General features: G+C 40.0%; 2 protein-coding genes across 8 annotated transcripts; one reads left to right on the top strand and one right to left on the bottom strand.

The window, feature by feature from the left end:
- Nucleotides 1–409: 409 nt before the first annotated feature.
- On the bottom strand, nucleotides 410–1,637 carry LOC118220286 (nuclear protein 1-like). Its single transcript, XM_035404090.1, has 3 exons — nucleotides 1,303–1,637; nucleotides 926–1,070; nucleotides 410–797 (listed from the first exon to the last, which is right to left on the bottom strand). The coding sequence occupies exons 1-2, from the start codon at nucleotides 1,397–1,399 to the stop codon at nucleotides 943–945; spliced, it is 225 nt and encodes a 74-aa protein (XP_035259981.1). The 5' UTR covers nucleotides 1,400–1,637; the 3' UTR covers nucleotides 410–797; nucleotides 926–942.
- A 1,433-nt stretch (nucleotides 1,638–3,070) lies between these two features.
- On the top strand, nucleotides 3,071–15,291 carry sgf29 (SAGA complex associated factor 29). 7 transcript variants are annotated; one of them, XM_035404040.1, is made up of 10 exons: nucleotides 3,071–3,220; nucleotides 3,747–3,837; nucleotides 4,033–4,108; nucleotides 4,201–4,273; nucleotides 4,572–4,636; nucleotides 7,581–7,710; nucleotides 8,906–9,052; nucleotides 9,474–9,509; nucleotides 10,530–10,695; nucleotides 14,721–15,291. In XM_035404040.1, exons 2-10 carry the CDS (start codon nucleotides 3,763–3,765, stop codon nucleotides 14,835–14,837), a joined length of 885 nt encoding a protein of 294 aa, XP_035259931.1. In that variant the 5' UTR covers nucleotides 3,071–3,220; nucleotides 3,747–3,762; the 3' UTR covers nucleotides 14,838–15,291. The 7 variants fall into 7 exon arrangements, with proteins under 7 accessions (XP_035259931.1, XP_035259934.1, XP_035259933.1 ...); XM_035404043.1 differs by lacking the exon at nucleotides 3,071–3,220 and adding an exon at nucleotides 3,252–3,421; XM_035404042.1 differs by lacking the exon at nucleotides 3,071–3,220 and adding an exon at nucleotides 3,252–3,425.
- Nucleotides 15,292–15,577: the final 286 nt, after the last annotated feature.

Raw genomic sequence — 15,577 nt, 5'->3', positions numbered from 1 at the left:
ACCTCAGATTTTTCCTCTTTATTCACAGTGAATTGCTACATCTATTTTTGTTCACTGGAATCCTCCTCGAGCTGCATATCAGGGTAGCAGCAGAGGAACTACTGGACTGCAAAGGCCATAAATTCATAAATTAACTACAAGTCAACATAATTATTTGAGTAGGTTGATGTTTGTGGTGGAAGACTGCTCGGTCAACCTCAACGAACTGACAGGCTTTGGCATAGCCAAAACATTCAAACAATGCCCTCAGCTAATATGAAAATATTTGACAAGACTTGTGTAGTGCTACCACATACCACTCTACCAATATTTAGATTAAAATCAGTATCATGATGGCCTACTCAATGTATTACTGCCCCCTGTAGCTCACTGTGGGTAATGTAAACATTTTAATAAGGTCCACACAAAGTTTGATGTATAAAAAAAAGTGTTTGGTCATTCCTTTAATTCAGATATTAAAATCATCCATTTCATCAGAATTTCCCACAATTAAATAAAAAACGTTCACACACTGACATGGCTGGCTGACAATCCAGATGACAGAAATCCAACTAATTTCAGAAAACTAATCACAATCATATTAGCTCAAACTTCCAACACAGTCACTCTTAACCTTCCCAGATTCTATCCCCATTTTAACCTGAAACAGTTTACACTTTAAAAAAAAGTTTGTTTCAATTTCCCCCCTGTAACTCCCCGCCAGGCTGGTCTGACTTGCCACACGCTGGCCCTTCAGTCTGCTCATCCATTACCAAGATGGCTATGGTCTGTTGCCAGGGTTAGCTGTCCAATGGTTTCTGAAATTAAATAAACATTGGTTGACAGATCATACGTCCAAAGGTCATTGGCTACAATATTGTGGCTGGAAATACAAAAAACCACTGTTCAGCAACGGCAGCTTGATTCTTTATTGCGCCATTCTCACTTCCTCTTGTTCGTCCCTCATTCCTTGGCCTTCTTTTCGGCATTTTGCAATTTCTCAGTTATCTTTCGCTCATGGCCCGCAGGGTTGGGTCTGTTGGTGTTGCAGCTGGCTTCACGCTTTGTCCTCCCCTTACGACTAGTACCACCTGAAACATGTACGACTTCATATGTCATACCATATAAGCTGCTTTACAGAGAGAATCTATGCACAAACACACACACACACACACACCACAGACACGTTAAGGTATTGTGGAGATTCAGACATCTGTTTGACTGGTCGTACGTTGCAGAAATCATAATAGCACATTGTTACTCATAGAAAACGTAGCCAATCAGCCATGCGAAACGTGCAAGGCAGGATCTGAGAGGGCTTACCACTGAACTTGTCAGTAAGATTATAATATTCATATTCGTCGTAGTAGCGGTCTTCAAATGTAGTCGGTTCCATATTTTTCACCTCCACGAAACTCATTATTAAATAAATAAACAATTAGTGCGCTAAAACTAATTTATACAGCTAAAATCAATAGTAAAAAAAAACCCACCAACAAATAAGGTTTCGAAAAATAAGAGGCGGTTAAAAACAGAGAATAGTTTTGAAAAGAAAAGAAAAGTCGTTTAATACCGCAAACACGAAGTAGCCTACTTCAACTTAAAGTCTTCTGGTATGGTCTGTCACACCACGTTGCGTTATTTTTGTTTTTCTCGTCGTTCAATGGGGTTTTTATAGTCTCTATGTCGCTCCCTCCCTCATCCGTCACCTGACTCACAGTTGCATCAGTTTTTCAGTCAATGTTTGTCAAGCCATGGTCACAAGTGCAGACACTAACACGTGGTGAAATTTTTCCCTCCTTTTGTTGTTTAAACAGTACATAGTGAGGTGCCATTAACTCGAATACCAAAACAGTTTTCCTTTTTTGAACAGAGCAGATTTTGTTTAAGAAATAACATTGAATTGTAAGCAGCTGTGCCGTTCAAGCAGTGAAATAAAAGGTTTAAATGACACGATGCTATCCTTTTCCCTTAACTTTTTTCTTCCTTTTTATTTCGCTTCTGTTATTTTTGCATTCACTTACTCTTTTACACCTTTATTGTCATTCATAACTACAATATTTTGTCTAACGTCCCATTCCCTCACACTCCACCCCTCTCACTCAATGTCATTCAACCATAGATTAGATTAACAAAATCAACGTTCACAAAATCTTATCAACACTTGACTTTCACCTGCTATTTCTCTCTTCAAAGTGACCCACTTGCGGGTCGACTTACTTACTGTATTTTTTTCGTTCGTTTTGAATAATAATAATAATATATTATTATTATTATTATTATGTTTGAAATCTAAGTAGTTACCATTAGCCCAATTGCTATCACAATTATGTGTTTGTCTATTTTATTTGATGCATGTGACTCTAACTGTCCAGAAGCATTTAAAATGGTAATCCATGGACATCCATGTTGAAAGACGTGCATGCCTGCACACACACATTGTCAGTAGTCTAAAAACGTTGCCAGTTCTATACATTTTTGTGAATTATATGATCATGTTTTACTGTATCCACCCATAGTCGTCTTGCAGCTCCCGCTCTATTTTCAGTAAAGCTGGAGTTTATTTCAGTAAATATTTGCTGAAATATGATGCTTGACAAAATATGTTGACATCAAGTCTTACAGGAACACGCAAGCGCGCAAATACACGCACGCAGGCACGGGTTGCATGGCACTGTGGAGCTGGCATATGCCACGCTATTCGTTAAATATTAACTCCTCTGTGAATGGTTTGAATCGCAATGTAGAGTGAATTTCCAATAGCAAAATATAACAAAAACTCAAATGGTGTAGGATCTGAATGATCTTTATTTATTATTTTGTATTTATTCTTTATGGCACCATTTTAATAGTGGGATTTTCGTCAAGGTCTATGCTATACACTCACATCAACTTACGTGCTTTTTGTTTATCTTTTTTCTTGTTTTGATTGTTGGTTCATATTACTCCGTTTTTTTTTTCACAACAAGCATGCCCTCCAACTTCTGCGGTCATGCACTATTGCTGAAAATATAATTTCCTTGCATTTTGTCAAATTGTTACTTAGCTATGTTTCTTTTTTTAACGGAATTGTTAGCAATATTTTCTCGTAAATATTTCATATAAAAGAAAAAATCTGAAAATGCAATGTGCGAATAGTAACAAAATGCGTTTATAAAAATGTTCTATCAAGACGAATCAGGAATGTCACTGTTCTGTTTGTCCCTCAGACGTATCCGTACGTGAGGGCCCAAACCCCATGGTAAGGCATCAGAAAAATCTATCTGAAAGTATGTTTCATTGAATAAGTTAGGTACTTATTATTACAGTGCTGTACGTACATATGAATCGACATTTATACATTCTCGATAATGGATGGGAAAAACACATTTGGCTGGCTTGAAATTTTCCCCGTAATTTAGCTCGCTAGTGACCTGGCTAACAAGCTAGCTAACTTCAGCTGGTAGGTAGGTGTTTATCTAGCAGTCGAAAACGAGCTATGTGCCGACAGCATGCTGAAATCTGCTTGGTGTTCGTTTAAAGAAGATCATTTGAGAACAAAAATGATTGATAATCGCCGTTATCCACTCAGCTTCGCAAACGTTAGCTACCTAGCACAACCGTGAGTGAGTTTGTAGCTAACAAACAACGTTAGTTCAGCAACAGTATTTGAGTGACGATTTATTGTTCTGCAGGACAGTACGCTATAGGCTGTGCTGTAGGCTTTTTTATTTTTATTTTTTACATTTTTAAGGAAATCAGTAAGCAGCATGTATTTAAACTTGCAGGTCTTTCGCAGTCACAATGGCTTTGGTATCTGCAGACACCAAAATTTCAGAGTTACTTACTGAACTGCACCAGCTCATCAAACAGACACAGGTAAGACATAACGATCCATCGTTCATCACGTCAGCTGAAATAGGTCGTACACTTAACCAGTCAGTATATTGCATCTAAACTGTGTTTTTATATGGTTCACATTTAGTACCCGAACTGGCTAAGTGTGTTTAAATGATCATTAGCTTATTATCCACTTGTGCTGTTAGGATGACATCAGTTGACTGTCTTTGCCAGGAGGAGCGTTCTCGCAGTGAACATAATCTTCTCAACATCCAGAAGACTCATGAAAGAATGCAGACAGAAAACAAAAGTGAGGCTTGCTCAGCCCTTTACACCTTTTTGCATCTCTCCTCTGTTGCAGTAAAGGTAATTGTACTGTTTGCTTATGTGTTTCCCACACAGCCTCTCCCTATTACAGAACAAAGTTGAGAGGGCTCTACACCACAGCAAAGGCAGATGCTGAAGCGGAGTGCAGGTCAGTTTGCCTCATTTTCAGCATTTGCAGATTTTTAAGGCTTTGTTTTGTTCCTGTTCAGGGTCATTCCATCTTGTATAACTGAGAATTAGGGCTTTTGTTTTGCTGGCTTAGGTCTTGGGTTCACTTCATGATTTTGGAATTGGATCCCTATATTAAAAAAACAAACAAAAAACAAACAAACAAAAAAAAACAGCATATAATACAGAGCCCATGCTACATTTCAGTTGATTTCCTAATGTAGTGACTATATCTAAGCCAGCATGAGACCACAACATTAGCATGCTCTCTCTTCTAGTATTCTTCGTCATGCCCTGGAGAAAATTGCAGACATCAAATCTTTATTGGAAGAGAGGAGAATTGGTGAGTGAGTCTGTGAAATTTCAGTGTCTGTATTTGGTTATTGTTCCTTTTCCATGAAGGTGCATATTATTGGTGTGCTGCTGGGTGGCTCATCCTACAGAGGCACTGTTCTAGTGCATGGATCGGGCCCACAGACTGGTATTAAATTTGGGCTGTGCCAGTGCCGACTGTGATCAGAAGCACCTGTCAGGACAGTGAGGATTGAGCAAAATATGTTCTGAATCCAGCGGTTTTAACAGTTAATACCGAACACAAGTGCATCAATGAACTTCTCTCTTAACCAACATATTAAATATATTTGATTTAATTTGGTAATTATTAGTCAAGATATTAATTATCAAGTAAATTGCCAAGTTTGTTGATTGCCAGAGAAACCTGTTGGATCAACCTTTATCAACATGTACAACTCACAACCAGATTAGAATTAGGAAATTTATTAAGTTATAAAAAAAATTCAATATGTCTGATCTGAAGATGAAAGTATAAACTACCTTAACAAATAATGAATGTTACAGACATGGACAGGTTACAGTCACAAAAGAAATGAATGAAGGAAAATACAAAACCACAGCTTGTTTCTCCCAAAAAAAACTGAATAGACAGCTGAATATTCCAAAAAGCCTGGGTTGAAAATGTAAAAATGGCAGATGAGCTGTAAGACTAAAACGTCAGACCCTGCGCACGCCAAACAGAAGAGGATTGACAACCTATGGTCACACAGACCAAGTTTGGCAGATCAAATTATATTGGCAGTTTCTCAAAGGCGGTAACCTAAAAACTTGATATCACAAGAGGACACACAATTCAGTCTGACTAGGCCTAGGAATGGGAGGGTATCAGTCAGTCGGGTTGACAGTGTGCCATTACGCACCAGCAACCCTGCTGGTCGATCAGCCGCCCACAAGTTCATCTGTTGTGCTGCATGTAAAGTTCCTTCCTCGTGTCTGTGTGAGCACAACCTGCAAACTCCAGTGTGATGAGCAGCAGTGGCTCACATCACATGCTTTGGAGGAGAGCACACAGAGGTTGTGATAAACGTGCAGTGTGCGTATGATTGGGCTTTCCAAATTGGGGAGAAAAAGTGGAAAATAATTTGAAAAGCACATGTTAAAGTACCCATTTTCCACAGTGTGGGAAGAAAGCTCTGGTTTATTTAATGTACAAGACCGTAATATTTTTTTCAGCTACAAAAAGCATTGATCGTCATAGCAGCTGTGGGTATAGCGGTAAACTGGCATGATGGGGTCATTGTTTTAATTCCAGGAAAGGGGCCTTTTGAGTGGTTGATCCTGTTAAGAAACTGGATTTCATTATGTGGGTTTACCCTAAGGTCTGGTATCAAATGTTGGCAGTGTCACTGCCGACTAGCTTGCATAATTGACTATAGCATGGCCCAAGGAGGGGTGCTTTCAGTCCGTTTCATTGCCTGTCGTCATCTGCTCAGTCAGCTGTCTGTGCCGGCTAAGTATGAAGTGTACTCTTACTTATACATCAGCTCAGGAACTGCCCTGCAGAGTGAAGACAGGCAGTAGCTGGCAGAAAGTAGTCTATCTGTGCAGTCTTGAGTAGATGAAGGTGATGCCATGGGCCAACAACTACAGTTGGGCATCCCAAATTAGTGGGTGAGAGGTGCTGTAAAACATTGTCAGTGTGAGTGGTAGACTTCACCAAAATAAAACAGAAGGGAAGGATGATAGATATGGTTTATCTTTCGATAAATTAAATTAACTCCCATTGAGTTTAGCGCAGTCAGCAGATCGCAATTACTGTATGAAGGTTGAACTCGAAACTGGAGTTTGACCCAGGTTACTATCCAGTTGAACTGTGAAAAAAATATGCATTTTCTTGGCCTTGAAAGCTTTAATTTTAAAACTGAATTTACTTTCCGGTTTGAAATGCTGCCCTCCTGTGATTCTGTAATTTTATTACTGATCATCAGCTATTTCTAGGATCAGAAGTTTCTGTCTCCAGATATGGGTGGTTCTATCAGGTTTATGGTATAGTACATTTGCCCTGCACATTGTTATTGAAAAGCCTGCAGGGGGAGGCTAGGCCATTTCCTCCACAGTGGCGAGCATTTACTTTGTGTCCTACAAGTTCAAGAGGAGCTGAAAAGCACTGCAGGAGAGGCTGCTCGGTAGCCACAATTTTATAATAATTTTTACAGGTTATTAGACATTCTGATAGGCTTTGGTCTTTGGAAAATATACTTGTACTCTAGCTATAACCTACTTACATTTTTTAGTCTGTCTACTTTGCCATGTGGAAGTAGTAATTAATGACTAGGAATGACAACATAATGCTACATCTGGCACCAATGAAAGCATGGTAATGACAACAACCACTCCATACTGCTTTTAATAAGCTGCTGCCCATAATATCTAAAATGTTCATATCTTTTTGTAGTTAGTGTTCAGTGTGTTCCCAAGCCTTTCCACTTTATTCAGATGCACGTAGCTGCTCTTCATCAATGTTAACAGTACAGGCTTTTGTTGAAAAGGGTTAAGTAGCTAGTATTTGTATATTGAGCAATGATAGCTTAGCCAGGTAAATCTTAATTATTTTTGTAATTCCACAAACTTTCACTTGACAAATCTGCATATGATTAGCTCAGTCAGGAAAGACACGTGGAACTTAATGGTCAAGTGCTGTCACCTGAACTTCAGGAGTTCAAGTCTGGGCAAAGCAATTAGCACAACATTACACGGCACATTACTGTTGGCTCTGTCTCAGTGGGCTTAAGTCAGATGCCTTTCCTTGGGCTAATGGTGTGTGATTGTCCCCTGTAGGCCATTTCCAAGATGGTATTAAAGGGAAGAGCCTTCTTTGCTCTTTAGTCCTAGATTTTGGATTGGTGTTCGTAAAGTTAGCAACCAATGAACTTCTGTCCCAAATTCCGAATGAACAGAAGTGAAATTTAGAAAAATTCTCTGTCCTCTCACAGCAGCAAAAATGGCAGGGGTGTACAGCGACAGTGATCCCCCCAGGAAGACCATGAGGAGGGGAGTGCTGATGACTCTTCTTCAGCAGTCGGCCATGACCCTGCCGCTTTGGATAGGCAAGCCAGGAGATAGGTATGCTCTTGTGTGGTGCATGCATGTTGCTTCTTAAATTCAGTGCATTACTCTGATTAGTGTATTATTTGCTTTGCTTGTAAAGACTGTGCCTAACATTATTTGTGAAAAGTGTTGTAGTGTCCAGTTACTCTGTGTGGCTAAACAAAAGATTTCATTTTCAAGTCATGAATCATGCATAAAATATTCCTCTTCAGCAGTGGCCATATTAGTGTTGTGCTGCCACTGCAGTGATAAGACGCACTGCAACACAATATGCATCTGACCCTTATATATTAAATTTTAACATGTACATTTTTATTCTAGGGCTCCACTTTGATGTAATTTGCATGCCAAACATTGAAATTGCCTAGTGCTGGCTGTTGCATTCTCAAGAGAAAGCTTTTGAACACCAGTGAAATCTTGAGCTCGAAATCTACCATCCAATAACAATAACCTAAATACAAAATAGTAAACTTTTTGTTTAGCACTCAATTTGCTGTACAGAAACAAAAACATCATTAAAAAGTCCAGTCATGCCAGCGGTACAATTAAAACAAACAGTAATTCTAAACAAACAATTATCAGTTACTACATACACCGCCATGTTGGCAATAATACAGCAATGCATAATAAATTAAGTCAATAAGTGCTGTACAGACATATGACTGCGCGTGATGGAGGTACACATTGGCTCATTTGTTTACATTAGCTCACAGAGTTTGCTTGTTACGGGTTATTGCCTGTCAGTTCCCATCCTGGATACATTGCTAGGATATAAAAACTAAAACCATGTGTGGGTTGAGAGTCATCTCATCACTTTTGCTCAGTTGCTTGTGGGTGTCACACAGTATAAAAAAAGTCTTATACAGTATTCTGCACGTTTTTTATTTAATCATTCTTCACAAAAAATTGAATCTTATTCAATTTTGCCCTGACAAGCATTTGTTGAAGTCTTGCCTGAATGTTGTAAGAACGGATTGCATAGCAAAATTGATTTGTACTATAATTTGATTCATAGCAGTTACCAAATAGTCTCCTTTGTGAATTTTGTGATTTTGATTGACATATCCTAATGCCACTCCAAGCAGCAATTTCAGTGAAAGATGCTATTACGTATAAAAGGGGTCATTCTGATTATACGCTGTGTTGTTTGGCAAATGCTGAGCATGGCTAGAATTAACCCTGTGCTTTCTATTTCTCTCTCTTTCCCCAGCCCCCCTCCTCTGTGTGGGGCCATGCCGGCCAGCAGCGACTATGTAGCCAAGCCGGGAGACAAAGTGGCTGCCAGAGTTAAGGCAGTGGACGGGGACGAACAGTGGATACTGGCAGAGGTGGTCAGCTATAGCCACTCCACTAACAAGTAAATTCATTTATAAATATTGGGGGGAAAATGGGTAGCCCATGTGGTTCGAGTGGCCGAATTAGATGACAGAATATAGAAACTCGAAGCAAAAGAGCAAACGGCGGACAGAGAGGCATGGAGAGGTGTAAGATGGTGAAGCTGTAAAATAAATATAGTATGTTTTCTTCTTTAGCCAGGTGCAATGTAGATAATTACCTATTGAAGTTAGCAAGAGAAAAGGGGGTGGATGAATAGCTGTAGAAACTCCTTCGGGTGCAATTGCTTATCTAGTGAGAAATCAAATTGCACAACTATGAATTAACAAAACCATACATCTAGGGAGTTTGAGGATGTGGGAAAATGATTGAATTCCATTTAATTTAAATATATCAATTATAATCTATTAGCCCTATTCAGCCTATTTCCCCCCCGCTCCCAGGTATGAAGTGGATGACATTGACGAAGAAGGCAAAGAGTGAGTATTAAGTTTTTTTTAACTTTACAACCACATCATCTTCTCTTTAAGGATATTAAGAATGTATTGCTACTTTTCTTTAAACTGCCACAGAGGACAAGATTGATTGATGTGTATGCACTCTACCTGTCTCTCATGGTTATGATTGACTCTTTATTGTCTAGCCATTCAGAGTGGGTGCAAGGTATAATACACTGCCTGGCCAAAAAAAAAGTTGCGCACTCTAATATTTTGTTGGACCGCCTTTAGCTTTGATTACGGCGTGTATTCGTCGTGGCATTGTTTCGACAACCTTATGCAACGTCACAACATTTATTTACCTCCAGAATTGCATTATCTTGTATTGATGACGGGAGAGTCGAACCACTCCGTAAAGTCTTCTCCAGCACATCCCAAAGACTTACAATGGGGTTAAGGTCAAGACTCTGTGGTGGCCAATTCATATGTGAAAATTGTTTCTCATGCTCCCAGAACTACTATTTCACAATTTGAGCCCGATGAATCTTGGCATTGTCGTCCTGGAATATGCTTGTGCCGTCAGGGAAGAAAAAATCCATTTATGGGATAACCTGGTCATTCAGTACATTCAGGTACTCAGCCGACTTCATTTTATTGCTGCATAACGTTGCTGAGCCTAGACCTAACCAATTGAAGCAACCCCAGATCATAACACTGCCTCCAGAGGCTTGTACAGTGGGCACTGTCCAAAAAAATCCAAACGGCGACTTTTTTTTGGCCAGGCAGTGTATATTGCCTTGACTGATCATGAATTCAGTCTGTGTATACTGTGTTAAACAGAAGTTATGGTCAGGCATTCAGTGTGGGAATATGGTGTTTAACCCACTTTACTGACCAGGCATTCAGTGTGCATATATTGCGTTTAACACTGTACTGGCTAGGTGTGAGTTTGCTGATAGTGTCCTTTTTGCTGGTAAATGGTGAGCATAGATGGGCTGAATATTCTGTTCTCGTCATTATGTGTCTAAGTTCTTATGCTGTGTTACACCTTCTCTCGGTCAGCAGGAGACATACACTGAGCAGGAGGAGGATTATTCCTCTGCCGCAGTGGAAGGCCAACCCAGAAACGGACCCTGAGGCACTCTTCAGTAAAGACCAGCTGGTGCTGGCCCTCTACCCCCAGACCACCTGTTTCTACAGAGCACTCATACATACTCCCCCACACAGGGTAAGGACAGGGAATTGCATTGTTAATGGACAGTGGGAACCAGGCAGCCAGTGGTCAGGGTTCATCAATAACATTTGCCCAGGACAAGTAAAACCAGCCACCAGCCACTTTTCAGGCGGGCAAGTGATGATTCGGGGCTAATTCACGATTTGCTTTGTTCAAATCACTGTTTGGCACCAATAAGCTAGCATAAAAGCACAGTTGTGTGCGAGGGGATAGAAGCATCCATAGTGGGAGTCTCGTTCGTTATTGAGACCACAAACCCAATTTTCAATTTGGTTTTTATCCAAATGTTCTTATCCAGTATGACTTATGACATATGACAATGTAGTACATCTTCGGGAGTGACAACACGGGCAGGGTCAGTGATTGACCTTAAAGTGCCATGAAAACAATAAGTGCATTGATGGAAAGGAATGGCCTACAGGAGATGGGGGATGTTAGTCAGACAAGCAGAGATGCGTTCTTCAATCTGTGTGAAAGAAGGGGGAAAAGAGAAGAACAACTGTGTGTCGTCAGCATAGCAGTTGTGAGAAACTGTGGGATGTGATAATGGAGCCAAGGGATGTATTGTGTAAAGAGAGAATAGGAGAGGGCCCAGGACAGATCCCTGGGGGACCTCAATAGAGAGGGCCCAGATTAGAGACGGTAGCGACCCCCTCCCGTAAACCGGATAGGTGCAGTCCTCTAGGAGAGCCATGCAAGTGCATTCCCAAGGTCCGAGAGGGTGTCCAGGAGTAGCTGGTGGTTAACTGTGTGAAAGGCCACTGACATGTCGAGGAGGACGAGGAAGAGGCTTGGGTAGTGTGGAGTGCCTCTGTGACAGCAAGGAGAGCAGTCCCAGTTATGTGGCTTGGCTTGAATCCTGATTGATTGGGATCAAGCAGGTTGTTCTGTGAGAGAGTTAGTTAGCTACAGTACATTCAAGAGTTTTGGATAAGAATGAAGAAAGTGATACCAATCTGTAGTTAGCATCAAAGGGGTTGAGTCAAGGCTTTCTAAGGAGCAGTGTAACTTGGGTCATTTGTTTCCATGGATGAATTGATGATAGAGGTAAGGAGTGGGAGTAGGTCAAGAGTGATGGTCTGGAAGAGTGATGAGAGGAATGGGGTCAGGAGGGCAGGTGGTTGCCTTACTAGTAGACACTGTCTCATCTAGGGAGAGGGGAGAAAATGAAGTCAGGCCAGGGTCAATGTGATTAGTTTAGGGGGCAGTTAGTGGTGAGAGAGTGTTACCAAGATTTCTGGGAGGGAGCTCCAAATTTCATAAACTATCTCAAAGAAAGTGGCTAAATCCTCAGCAGTGAGAGAAGATCAAAGAATCAGTGTAGGAGGGAGAAGAAGGAAAAGAAGAGCTTTTAAGGGGTTAGAGGCTGAGGGCAGGATTTTAGAGCAGAACAGGGTAGTTTTAACTTCGGAGTTTGAAGAGGAGAAATTTGAGAAGAGGGGCAGAATGACTCAGATAGACTCCCTTCATCTTATGACCAAGGAAGTCAACACTGTTTTTGAAGAACAGTCACTTTTGAAAAACAGCCAATAGTGAATGCTGTCCTAATGCAAAGCACCTGTGCTGAGCTGATTAGCTGCTGGTGTGGCTGAAGTGTGTCAATTGAGAGTCTGGCACACTTAACATAAACAAGAGAAGCTCTCCTGTTAATGTCAAAGTGCTCTACCAGCACTCTGAATCATGTAATTAATCACCACCAGAATTATTAAATTATTAAAACCCCTAAGCCCAATACTGCTTAGTTATATCACACTAGAGTGAATTGAATTTGACTATAATACTGGAGCAATAAACCAAGCTTGGTCCAGAATTCTAGTAGTTGACTCTTAAGCTTCAGATAGAAGCCCATTGCAGAATTAGTGTACTAGACTACACCATGAAAGTGTGGTGTCACTGTCAATAACATGATAACATACATAGCAACAACCAACTGAGGACAATGGTCTAAATACAATGGCGCCACACGTTAGTTCATATGGCATCTCGCCACTGTTTTAATGGTGAGGCTAAGCTAATCATCTGTAGTAAACTGGCATACAATGCAGGAAATGTTTATGCTTTTCATTTCACTTTTCAAATAATTGACATTTATCACTTTTTATTAACTTGCACCATTAACTGAGCTAATGTTAATACAGGATGAATAGGATACTCCCAAAAAATGAACTCCATTAACATAAATCTGGCTTTCAATTTGGTACATGGTGAAATAAGCTTGTATTTTCTGTTTTAACCTGTGCAGGGACTATGGATGAAAATGAGCTCAAGAGGTCCTCAGGTTTACCTTAATATGAAAACTGAATCATTGTGCATTAACCCAGTAACTGCATAAAGTTACTGGACACAAAATAAAAGCAGTGAACATACAACTTGTTATCCCAGTTGGTATGGTGTGTGTAGAAATGATGAAACAAGTAGCCATATTGACATTTGCAGTTTGTGTATCTTCAGAGATCACAATGGCGTAGGCACTTGGCATATAAACAGACCTGGGTCAAATACATATTTGTTTTGGACTACTTTTTTACGCTTTACTGGGCTTGTCTGGTGTATTGGAACCAATTAAATACTCTCAAAAAGTGAAAACTTCGCCTTCTGGCAGGCTCAATTACACCAGGCAAGATCAATAGAGCACAGAAAAGTATTTGAATCCAAAACAAATACGTATTTGACCGAAGTCTGCATATAACTAGGTGTTTATTATCCAAATCTAATTCGTAATCAGAATATTCACCTAATGATAATCTAATGATTTTTAAAGTTTTTCAATATCCGATGGTACCAGATAAGTTAAATGTTAAAGTAATAATCTCGAAGATTTTCATTAAAATAAATGTCTGTTAAGTCACTACCTATTGCCAAATTAGGTAATACAATAGTGATTGAGCCTATTATTATATTAATTTATATTATTATTATTATTATAATAATTTATGATTAAAGAACTGGGTGTCTGTGGCGACATTCCCGGGAAAAAATCACAAGTGGCGCATAGTTAGTGACGCGTTTTCCACCACCCACCAGTGTTTGGTCCGCCAGAGAGGGTAGGCGGAGCTAACGCAACAGGCTCGCTCTTCAACTCACTTGTGTGTGAGCGGCGTACTGTTTTTTCTGGTGTCTGCTAGCATTACAATAACAGAGAAAAGGGGGGGTGCTTATGGAACCCTAAAAAGTTTTTGTGTAAATGAGAGGTCATATTATTTGTTGATGTAGATTTCGTATTACATTTGATGACAATGTAACGTTACTAAATTACATAGCTATTTGCACAGCTAACGCTAGCTACCGGACCATGTCAAGAAAGACAACATTAGTTTAGACAACGTTGCGCACAGTATCCATCATATCAGGTAACATTGCGTTAGCTAACTATCTAATGTAATTAACACAATCTAATGTCAGCTAACAATTAGAAAAAATGCTAGCTAACGCTTCCGACCAGTACCGACCTCGCACCCCGTCTCTCGAATGCAGTGCTACCTTGTTGCAGCGTTGCAGTGTGGCTAACTAAAGGCCAGTTCAGATCAATGATTCGCAACGCCGCTGCAATTACCGCTTCTCGCCATTGGTACCGCCAAAGAGAACGAAGCGGAAATCTCCGAGATTGTAACTTTAATACAGAAACTTTTTGTTTCTATGAACTTGATGTCACAAATAAACTTCACAATATCTGGGTTTAAATTTAGTTTTGAGAAGGGGATTCCTTTCCAACTTGCTCATGTAGGCATGTGTGGAAAAAAACCTTTACGTTGAGCTTTTGCAATGCCCAGAGCAATGGATCCATATCTGTTAAAAACTTATGTCATTATACATGTATATGTATTCATATTGAGCACCACTACCTTTCAGTATTATTTGCACGTATAATGCACAGGTCCTCTCTTTCTCTGTATGGTTAATGTGTATTGTCAATGTGCATATGCTAACAATTCATTCCCATCTCTTTTGTTGTTGTCGTCGTCCAGTAAGTCAGTGTGTCCGTTAATTTTGCGTAAATCTTTGATCTTTTTGTCCCTCAGCCCCAGGACGACTACTCCGTATTGTTTGAAGACACTTCCTATGCTGACGGATACTCTCCACCCCTCAACGTGGCCCAGAGATATGTGGTGGCCTGCAAGGAGAACAAGAAGAAATGAAGCAGAAGTGCTGTTCAACGGGGTTAGAGAACAAGATATTAGCATTTGTGAATCCCTGGTTGAACAAGGTTTTAACATAAATGCGCCGCGGCTAATATCCAACTATGTAAACTGTCGGACGTTTATACTGTGGAAAGAACAAGCTTGTCTGCTAAGAAAATAAAATCCTGTAATGTTTGAGAGAATTAGGGAGAGTGATAGCTGTTATTTGCTACGAAGTGACACAGGCTCATTTGCCGGAGTGATAATGGAAAGATGTCAGGGAGGGCGCATGTTGAATTTCAGTCAGCATGGGCTTGCATGCGTGTACCATATGCGCCCGCTTTAATCAGTGCTTTTACAGTGATTAATCTGTATTTACAATGATGACTTCTTCTCGGTGTCATGTTTTGAGTTCTTAAACATTGTCCTGAAATGTAGTGGATGTGTAAATGAATATATGTTTTTAATATTACACATTTTTCTGGTCTCCATTCCTTGTATAAGATCAGGGAGAGCAGACGGTGCTGGGGGGCGGGGCAGGAAACAAGGGGAACGGTCATGTTTGAAATTTTTCAGGCTGAATAATCAATATACTAATGGAGGGTGCATTGTCATTATTCAACTTAGACCTGCAAACAATTAACACAGTTCCAATATAAGTCAGCCTCTGCTCAATCTTTGTGAGCTTTAGGTTTCGATATATTGCAACCCATTTAATATTCTACGCAGTACTTTTACTGGTGATTAAATTAAATAAA

This window comes from Anguilla anguilla, chromosome 2, assembly GCF_013347855.1.
Source record: "Anguilla anguilla isolate fAngAng1 chromosome 2, fAngAng1.pri, whole genome shotgun sequence".
NCBI classification, from domain to species: Eukaryota; Metazoa; Chordata; class Actinopteri; order Anguilliformes; family Anguillidae; genus Anguilla; species Anguilla anguilla.
Note: the sequence above shows the minus strand (reverse complement) of the source record. Positions and strands in the feature narration are given on the sequence as shown.

Coding starts and splice junctions, on each gene's coding strand:
- LOC118220286 (XM_035404090.1), bottom strand. CDS start 1,399: ATGAGTTTCGTGGAGGTGAAAAATATGGAACCGACTACATTTGAAGAC. Junction 1,071..1,302: donor TCTTACTGACAAGTTCAGTG/GTAAGCCCTCTC, acceptor TACATGTTTCAG/GTGGTACTAGTCGTAAGGGG.
- sgf29 (XM_035404038.1), top strand. CDS start 3,471: ATGCTGAAATCTGCTTGGTGTTCGTTTAAAGAAGATCATTTGAGAACA. Junction 3,838..4,032: donor AGCTCATCAAACAGACACAG/GTAAGACATAAC, acceptor TGTCTTTGCCAG/GAGGAGCGTTCTCGCAGTGA. Junction 7,711..8,905: donor ATAGGCAAGCCAGGAGATAG/GTATGCTCTTGT, acceptor CTCTTTCCCCAG/CCCCCCTCCTCTGTGTGGGG.